Raw genomic sequence first — 10,164 nt, 5'->3', positions numbered from 1 at the left:
CAGGAAATGGCACGCATAAATTGCTCTTCTGTTCAAATTGGATTCTGATTCTTAAAAACAATGGAAAATGTCCCAGATACGGAATAAGACATTTTATGAATTAAAATGCTTAGCAAGGCTGGAACACCATCAACTGACTACACAGATAGAGGTGTTTTCTCTGGGAACAAGAGGCAGAGCGTCATACTTTCTACCTGCTTCTGTGTCCTGACACCCCTCCTTCAATTTCCGTCTGGGTTTTTTCTTTCTTTCCCCCACCGAACCTCCTCTGCTCATAGAAAATGACTCAAAACTTCAGTCTCCACGTACCTGCAAAGCTGACGCAAGGTGTCAGTATGTTATGGTGCGTCCCTTTGGACGTATACTTTTGGGAACTTGTGCTCCCCGGAAAGATTGTGTCCATCCGGAAAGCCTGCTGTCCCGTGTCCCGCACTGCACTGCGAAGATATCTGGGGACCTCACGCGAAGCCTCGCCGCGCCGGGAGGCCCGGGGCTGTTTCCCATCGGCCTCGGCCTCGCGTGGCCTCTGTAAGTCGCGAGTAACCCACGCGGTGGAGACGCGGTGGATAGGCGCGTGGGAAGCGCTGTTACCCAGCAGCCTCTGCGCACTGCGGCGGCACGGAGCCAATGACAGACTAGCAGGGACGTACACGTCGTACGCACCGCTGGGGCGGGATTTCCGGCGTCCCTGGAGCTGGCCGCGTCGCTGGCTCTCCGGCCTGTTCACGGGACCTAGGACTCCGGAACGCTGGCGGACCGCGCCGGGAGGGAGCAGACAGCGCGAGGAGAGGCGTGGCCCGCGCTGCACAGAAGCGTGAGTTCCGACGGAGCCGGGCCAGGGGCGCGGCGCCCTCGTTCCCGGCCCGAGCTGCGCACTGGCCGGGGATGGAAGCACGCCCGCGAGCCCGACTCAGTTGGGTGCTGCGTCACCCGGGTCTCTTCGCCAGCCGGTCTCCCTCCCACTCTTGAAACCTACAGCCCTGATTGAAGGGCGCGTCCCCCGTCCAGGACAGATGGAGATGCGTGCGGGGTCCCCATTTCGGCCAGTTTCCTGAGTGGGGCACGTGTCCCTGGTCAGGGACTGTCCGAAGGCTTGCAGGTGCTGCTGCGTCTGAGTCTATGTGCTCAGGGAGGCGAGGGTCAGGAGTGGCCTTGCAGTGGCCGCCTGCGCAGCCGAGCTCCGTGGAAGGATGTGAAGGGAGGGCAGAAAGCGGCGGCACATGCCCAAAGGAGAAGTTTAACGAGGACAAATAGGCCGAGGAAGCCGGTCAAGGAGACCGGAGGGGCAGACACGGCGATACATTCCCAGAGGATTACGGTAAGGGCGGGGCCAGGGCAGGACTGTAGGGGTGAGACAAGACTTCGGGTGGGTCGTAGAGTCGGCAGGATGTCCCACTGCGTCCAGCATGGCTGGGAGCAAAAGGAGGGGGTGGAAAGTCATCCCGAGTTGTTTCACCTGAACATCTAAGGAATGGAGAGAGAGACGTCAGTGCTGGGAAGAGGACCCAGGGAGAAGATTCTGAGAGGTCTCAAGATGGAGATGTCAGAAAAGGGGGACATCATCTGAACAGATGGACTTAAAGGTCTGGAGACCCAGGAAACTGTCTGGTCTGAAGCTTTCAAAAGGGTGGGGGGTGTGGCCTGGACCAGGTCCCGGCCTGGTGATCAGACTGAAGAGGGAGAGTGTTAAGGCTGTCACTTCACACGGGCTCTGCGGGCTAGCAGGGAGGCTGAGACTGGAGGGCAGAGCCCAGACGGGTGTGCCTCCCTCACGGCCCCTCAGGGAGGGAGCGGTCCTGGCGGGGGCGGAATTCTGGCCTGTGAATGTAGGAGGGAGGTTCGCGTGAGTGTAGAGAGGTGCTGAGCTGGTGTGGAGTCTTCCCACTGCGGGTAAACAGGGTGCTCAGGACAGCTTGTGACGAGGCAGAGGCCAGCTGGCTTAGTGGGGCGGCCGGTTAGGGGCCTCCCCTCGCACAGCCCTGTGAGCAAGAGGGGTGATCCGCTGCCCAGTCAGGGCTCCCTGCACCTCCCCTCCAGGGCACTGTGCTGCAGGCAGGCCTGGTTGCTAAAAGGACTCGCAGCTGACCTGCCTGCTCACTGCCTCCTGCAGCTCCTTAAGAATGCATGAAACGGTTATTGAGCTAAACACTCTTACTGTGTCCACATAGGTCGGCAATTCCAAATGAATGTATTGAGTCAAAGTTATCCGAACACTTCGTAATTGGTCTGAATGTTAATATTCCTTTAGATACTTGGTTAGAAGTTGAAAAAATACACATGCCCGAATTTTTAGGACCCTACCATGCACTTTCCCTGAAAACATTTTCAAAACCATGGGTCCTGTGGACAGTCCCAGCTGGTACACAGTGTGTCCTACTTATGCTTTGTGTCAGTACCAGCCGTGTGCATCAAGACCATTCTTGTTGCATTTTAGAGCCGAGGGCACTGAGGCTCAGGGAGGTTCAGCCCTTCTCCAGGGTCACAGAGCCAGTGAGATGCTGCACGGAGGTCTGGGGAGTTGAGTGTAGACCTTCAGGCCGAGATCGCTTTGCCCCAGGGCAAGGCAGGGTTGTCCAGCTCGGCTGTCGGTTCTGCCATGGCTGCCCATTTCTCATAGCCTCTCTCTTCCCCAGGGTCCCTCAGTGGTGACAGAAATGCTGGTGGACTCTGCGCAGGTGAGTGGAGGGTGGCCCAGGCCCTCAGCCGCCCTGATGATCACCAGCTGGTTCCAGGCCCTCAGTGGAAGGAACGGTGATGTCCTGCGACTCCACCTCCTCTTTCTGCACTTTGGGTCTGAAGACCCTGTGGTTGCACGAAGCCCAGGTTCCTGACCTCAGTCCTGGGTTACATGGAGCTCTTCCTGTTTCTGACAACAGGGGTACATATTGTGCGGTGTTCTGGGCGCAGGATCCAGAATGCTCCTATAGTTGGAGGTGAGACTGAGCTGGAATGTTCAGGGACGTCAAGTCTAGTATATCTTCTGGGAGTACAAGCTGGCATGGGGTGGTAGGAGGGCGCGTGGATCAAGCCTGGAATTACAGCCTTAGGTTCTGGGCCTCTAAGCTGAGGGTGATGGGAGGCAGGAAGGTTTGGAGCAGAGGAGCAATGTAATGTGGTCCAAATTTAATAGGCTGCCTCTGGCCCACGTGCGGGAGAGAATGAGGGGTCAGGGTGGAAGAAGGGAGGCCTGGGAGGGAGATCCTAGCCCAGAGGTGAGTGTGGCAGTGGCTGGATGGCCGTGGTGGCTCTGGTGGGGTCTGTTTCTAACTGGAAATGACCGTAGAGGGGGAGGGAGAGGGGGGCCTGGAAGCTGGATGCCAGCAGGTCAGGGTGGCCCCATGGACTCTGGCCTTGTTCGGAAGGACGGATGTCCCGCCAGTCAGCAGTAAGACGGGTCTTTAGAGGGAGCATGAGGGCTCAGGCTTTGGCGAGTCCCAGCTGTCCCAGACTCTGCAGTGGCCCTGCTCAGTCAGCGGTCGGACGGACAGGTCTGCAGCTCCGGGGGTGGCTTCGTGTTGGAGATGGCCGCAGGGCTGGGGGCTGGGTTTCTGAGGGGGCCTCTGTAGCTTCTGGTGGCGCTGCCCACAGGGAGCAGAGCAGGTGAAGGAAGGGGCCCAGGACCAGGTCTCTCATTTGGGCATCTGGGTGGTGGTGGTGTCCCCTCGGCGGCCGCTGGGGAAGCGCGGAGAAGTGTGTGGCTGTGAGGGGCCACCGCGAGCGGGGCTGGAGCAGGAAAGGCCTCTCAGAGGTGGTTGCCGCGGGCGTGAGGACGACAGGAAGGTCGGGGTGTGCGTCGGTACCTCACCCGTGACTCGGCAGCGATGTGGTGCCTCTTGGTGGGGCCCGGATTGTCTCATTCAGGCTGGCGGATTAGTTTGAGGGAAAACGGGATCAGCTACTGTTGCCAGGCCCGGGCAGAGGTGGGTGCTGGGGACTCGGTGCGAGTGGGCTTTAAGCGAGATGCAGGTGCCGAGAGCAAGGTCCCAACTGCTGAACACGTTCAACATAGAAGGGGGGGCAGGACGAGCACCGCGAGGGCCTCACAAGGGTTTGGGTATGTGCATTACAGCAGGACGCAGGGATAGGTGGGGAGACAAGCTCATCAGGGCTGGAGACCACCCCGGGTGTGCAGGAATACGGGCGTCTGGGGCAGGATGGGGGCAGGGTAGGATGCTGGTCGCCTCTGCCGTGCACTGCCTGGGTTCCATATGCAGGGCAGCGTGTTCAGAGGCCCCAGAATGTCTGTGGCAGAGACCTGGGTGGCAAGGGAAGGCTGTGACAGTGGAGGGGCTGCAGACACGAGAGGTGCAGTCCAAAGAGGGGTGAGTGGGTAAGTTGACCGAGTGGGTGGCCCTCACTCTGGCCCCTGCGACAGATGACAGCTATGTAAAAACAAGTCGTTGAGAAGACAGAACAAGAAGCTGCTCAGGGACAGAACTGTCCCAACTTTCACAGGGCTCTGTGGTCTTTGAGGACGTGGCCATACAGTTCTCCCAGGAGGAGTGGAACCTCCTGGATGAGGCGCAGAGGCTCCTGTACCATCAGGTGATGCTGGAGAACTTGGTGCTCCTGTGCCTCCCGCCCGCCCAGGTCCTGAGCTGGGCTCTGGTCTCATTTTCCCCAGGGATGCCCAGGCTTCCGTGGGTCCTGCTTCCATTCCTGGTTCCCTGGTGTCGTGCTGTCAGTTCCAGGGCTGGGCTGTGGGCACTGACTGCCTGTCCCCAGGCGGCCCACCCCTGCTGCGCTGAGGCCTCACAAGACAGGGTTCAGGACTCAGGACTCAGAAATCTTGAAATTTGCTTAAAAGATCTCATTGGCCCTGCCTGTCCCTGATTGGGTAACTCTGCCCCAGCACTTGGAACCTTGCACCCAAGGCCTTCCCCTCCCTGTCCTGACATGTTTCGGGACCCTCCTATGCTGGGAATTTCAGGCACTGACCTGGTCACTACCATGGCATGTTTTTTTTTTTCTCTTTGTTTTTTTAATTTTATTTATTTTATTTTTATTTTTTTATTTTATTTTTTTTGAAGAACATTATGTTTACTAGGCTCTCCCCTACCCCAAATCCCCCCCACAAACCCCATTACAGTCATTGTCCATCAGCATAGCAAGACGCTGTAGAATCACTACTTGTCTTCTCTGTGTTGCAAAGCCCTCCCCTTTCCCCCACCCCTCCATGGCGTGTTGTTTTTAAAGGGCACTTTTGCGGTGTGGGTGTCCTGGAGTGGGTCACTCTGGGCGTGTGTTGGCCACTGCATTTTCCTGTCTTTCCCCCAAGACTGGCTTCTTCCAGGCCCAGGTGGTTGCCCACCATGAGCCATAGAAAGGCCCCAGGTGCCTAGCAGGGTGAACGTTACTTCTCCACATCGGGAGAGGTTCAAAAGAATGTGGCCCTGGCACATGGGGGCTGGGAGAGGGTGAGATGTCAGCTGGGTTCCAGTCACACTGGACATCTGTCCCTTGTCCACCACTGTATGATGCCAGGGGCAGTAGCCACACCTCATTTCTACCTTTTCTCTCCCATTGATATTTTGACTCTGATTTCTTGCCGCAGATCTCACCCATTCCCCTTCACTGCTCCCCATGCAGGGCCCTCAACACATAACCTACACGGAAGGTGGTGTGAGGTCTGTATGTATCCTTAAATAGTCCTTGCACACCAGCTTCCGTGTTGAAGCAGACATTTCTGGGTGTGGATACAGCCTCTCCTTAGTACTCACGAGTCATCAGCAGCCAGGCCGTGCGGAAGCCCATCTGCAGAAGCCCGAGCTGGGGTCCCCACTGCTCCTGCCAGCACTGTGCCCCTTCCTCAGTCCCTCCCCATCATCAGGGCTGAGCTCTGCACAACAGGCCTTCCCTCAGTGGCTCTTGCCCCCAGTGCCCATCTGCAGTCCTATGGGCTTCTTAGTGGGAATAATATGCCATGTCTCACCGTGAAGTCAGCAGGCACTTTACCAGCATTTCTCTGCTTACAGGTTCTCCCCATAGAGCCCAGGATGGGGAGGCGCCTTCGGAGCAAGGTGATTGTGTTGGAGTGCCACAGGTCAGGACTCCAAAGGCAGGTCCGTCCACCAAGGAGGCCCAGCCATATGATACATCCGGCCCACTCCTGACAGACATTTTGCATGGGGCTGAGCACGATGGAACACAGCGTGTGGAATGGCCACACACTCGGGGGGCACACCCGCACCAGCACCAGAAGGAGCAGAGCAGGGGGAGCCCTTCCCTCATGGCAGGCCGCAGGGTTTGCATGGCAGAGAGGGGCTGGACGTGCGGGGAGGGTGGGGGGCGCTTCGCAGGCCTTCTGCCGCCCCTGGCCACTTGCAGTATGGGGGAGCCACAGAGGGACATGGAGTGTGGCGAGGCCTTTGAAAGTGGACAAAGTTGTCACATGTGCAGCGAGTGTGGGGATCCCTGCTGCCTGAGACTGACGCTAGTTGAGCACCAGGAATTCCACCCTGGAGAAGGACCTCATGAGTGGGGTGGCAGTGTGCCTTTCCTTAGGCACGACTCTGCCCTCACTCAACATTGGGGAAATCACAGTGGAGAAAAAGTTTTCAGGTGCAGCCAATATGAGAAATTCTTTAGGGACAACTCCACACTCACGAGCCATCAGAAAGTTCACTCTGAAGAAAAGCTGTATGAATGCAGTGAATGTGGGAAAACCTTTATGTACAGCTCCAGTCTCATTAAACACCGGAGAATCCACACTGGGGAGAGGCCTTATGAGTGCAGAGAATGTGGCAAGTTCTTTAGGTACATCTCCAACTTGGTTACCCATCGGAGAATTCACACTGGAGGGAGGCCTCATTCATGCAGCAAATGTGAGAAGGCCTTCATTAGATGGTCCCAACTCCATCAGCATCAGAAAATGCACACAGGAGAATGGCCTTATAAGTGCAGCCAATGTGGGAAAGATTTCAACAGCAAAATTATTCTTGTTGAGCATCAGAAATCCATACTGGGGAAAGGCCTTTTGAGTGCAGTAAATGTGAAAAGACCTTCATCAGAAAGTCACACCTCATTCAGCACCAGAAAGTTCACACTGAAGAGAGACTTTTTGAGCACTGTAAATGTGGGGAATTCTTTACACGAATGTCTGGACTTATTGAACACCTGAGATACCACACTACACCAAGGCCTCACGAGTGCAGCAAATGTGGGAGAGCCTTCATTAGAAAGGCCCACCTCACTCAGCACCAGACGGTCCACACAGGGGAAAAGCCTTATGAATGCAGCAAATGTACCAAGTGTTTTAGGCACCTATCCAACGTCAGTAGACACCAGAAAGTTCACAGTGGAGAAAGTCTGTAAGTGCAGCAAATGTGGGGGATTCCTCAGGTACAACTCCAGCCTCATGGAACCGCAGACACTTCACTGGAACAGAGCACTTAAGAGTCGCAACTGGTTCTTGATCAGAAAATCCACACTGAAGCTTTCTGAGCACCGCGAATGTGGGGTTACACAACTACACTATTACCTTATTAAATACTGGAGAATTCATACCAGGTCAAGCCTTTATGAGTTCAGCAAATATAGCAAGGCCTTTGTTAAAAGTCTTGCCTCATTGGTCACTGGAAATCCACGGTGGAGGAAAGCTTTATGAATACAGCTAGTGGGGAATTACTTAGGTCCATGCCAACTGTATTGAATAAACATCAGAGACTTCACACTGGGTATAGGCATCAAGAGTGAATACAAGGAAGGCGAAAAAGTCTTAACAAAAACTCCCACCTCATTCAGCACCAGGGAAAGAGCTTGTGAGTACAGCAGCTGGGAAAGTTTTCAGCCAAAGTTTTCTCTAAGTCAGCGCTGGAAACTACTATATATATAGTTTTTTTTTTTAAGTCATGGTAACACATCACATAAAATTTACCATCTTACCCATTTTTAACTGTAGTTCCATAATGTGACATACATTCATACTGTGCAGTGAATAACCATAACTTTCCATCTTGTGAAACTGAAATCTGTTAAAACAACTTGACATTCTCCCCTTCCTCCATAACAACCACTGTTCTACTTGTGTCTTTATGAATTTTTCTACTGTAGGCCCCTCATAAGAACCATAAAGTTTTTGTGGTTTTGAGACTGGTTTATAACATATAGCATATCCTAAGGGTTCATCTTTGTGGCTTCTGTCTGAATTTTCCTTCCGTCTTAATGCTGAATAATACTCCATTATATGTGTGCCACTTTTTTACTCAACTGCTTACTGGCATTGGGTTGCTTCTACCTTTTGACTTGTAAATAATGCTACTATGACATGAGTGTGCAAATATTTCTTCAGTATCTTGCTTTCAGTTCTTTTTGTCTGTGTTCCAATAAGTGAAATTGCTGGATCATGTGGTAATGCTATTTTAATTTTTTTGAGAAACTGTTTTCCATAATGGTGGCACTATTACACTTTCAGACCAGTTGTGCATGAGATTTCCAGTTTATCAATGCTTTTTTTTTTTTGGTAGTAGCTCTTCTAAGGGTGTATATCATCGTGGTTTTGATTTGCTTTTCTTTAAGTAGTATGGAGCATTCCTTTATTGTCCATTTTTATATGTCTTTGAAGAAATATCTGTTCTGTCCTTTTGTCTCTGTAAATATTTGTTTTAATTGAGTTCTTTATTCTGGATATAAACATCCTATCAGGTATTTTGATTTGTAAATACTCTCTCCCATACTCTGTTGCATTTTCACTCTTGCTTTCTGCAGTATTAATTTTTTTTGATGCAGTTTTAAATTTTGATATAGTCTATGATTTATCAATTTTTAACTTGTATGTGCTGTTTTATGTCTAGGAAATCATTGTCAGTGTCAGGAAGTTTTCTCCCTGTTTTCTTCTAAGTTAGGTAGTTTTAGATCTTATGTAGTTGATTCATTTTGAGGTCATTTTTCTATAATGATGTACTATCCAACTTCATTCTTTTGCATGTGGATATCCAGTTTTCCCTGTGCCATTTGTTCAAATGGTGTTCTTTCCCTCTTGAGCTCCTTTGCACTCAAGTCAAAATCATTTGACTGTATATGAGAGAGTTCATGTCTTTGCTCTTAATTCTGTGCCATTGGTGTGTGTATATCTTATGCTAGTATCACAGTGTTTTTTGATGTAGTTTTAAAGCCTTGTCAAGAGGCCAGTCATGTCTGCTTTGGGAGCAGCTGATTAACCACATCCACCAAAACTTCCCTTATAGAGCTGTCACACTCTGGGCCACTATATACCTGTCCTGATCACCCCGGGGTTGGGTACTAGAAAACCAGGGACAGCTTCTGCACCTTGAAACCTGAGAAATTATTCAATCCATGGGGATCCCTGGAAAGGTAACTGCTCCACTGAGCTCCAGCTTGCTGTTGTCCCTCACTACAACCTCCTGCTGGGCCTGATCTCTTGTTCCTCCCTGTAAGTTACAGAGTGTTGCCTTTCATCTATCCAACTGGTATTGTGTCATGAACCCCCATCAAAAAAGAATTTTAAAATCTTATAAAGCATCTCCACACCCAGAAGGGTATTCTGAATACAGTGGGTACTGGGCAGTCTTCAGCCATTAGCCTGTCCTCACTCAGCACCAGGAAGTTCACACTGGAGATAAACCCTAGGAGTACAGGCGGTATGCCCTTTCCTTTTCAACACAGTAACGCAAACAGAGCTAAGCACTGGAGATTAGCCTGTGTGAGTGTAATAGCAGCCCGAAACTGCACCCCTATATGCAGACATGCACACTAGGCAGGCAGCACTGGCATGGGGGGGGGGCTTTCATGAACTTATGTTGCACTTTCAGACCTGCCTGGGGCCCAGGGCCCTTGCCAGCTGTGTCACTGCCAGTGTCTCACAGAAGGTATCCTCTACCAGCTGGCAAGGAACCATGGTGTGTTATGTTTCACCGAAGTCTCTCAAGTGCTCGGGGAGAGCAGGTTGCTGTGCTCTCGCTTCATGTGGAATATGCATCAGGGTTGGCAAGGCCTCGTCCCCTCCCCACTGACCAGCTTGGGTGTGGCGATTACCCAGCTTTCAGTAAGCAGATTCCATCTGGCTTCAACGGGGAGTTTACAGGGGTTTCTCTCACATCTCATGATGCATATTGTGCATTTTCCAGCCCCCAGGTCACCCAACAAAGAAACTCCCTGCTCACCCTTCTGGCTTTGGTAACAATAAAGATCTGATTCTTTAAGCTA

General features: G+C 52.3%; 1 protein-coding gene across 1 annotated transcript; it reads left to right on the top strand.

Moving 5' to 3' along the window:
* The first annotated feature begins 5,015 nt into the window (after positions 1-5,015).
* On the top strand, positions 5,016-10,164 carry LOC130678865 (zinc finger protein 501-like). The gene is given in 2 exon segments (XM_057496526.1): positions 5,016-6,953; positions 6,956-10,164. Coding segments are annotated over 2 exon segments (1,389 nt in total). The 5' UTR covers positions 5,016-5,923; the 3' UTR covers positions 7,315-10,164.

Source organism: Manis pentadactyla, assembly GCF_030020395.1.
Source record: "Manis pentadactyla isolate mManPen7 chromosome 15 unlocalized genomic scaffold, mManPen7.hap1 SUPER_15_unloc_1, whole genome shotgun sequence".
Classification (NCBI taxonomy): domain Eukaryota; kingdom Metazoa; phylum Chordata; class Mammalia; order Pholidota; family Manidae; genus Manis; species Manis pentadactyla.
Note: the sequence above shows the minus strand (reverse complement) of the source record. Positions and strands in the feature narration are given on the sequence as shown.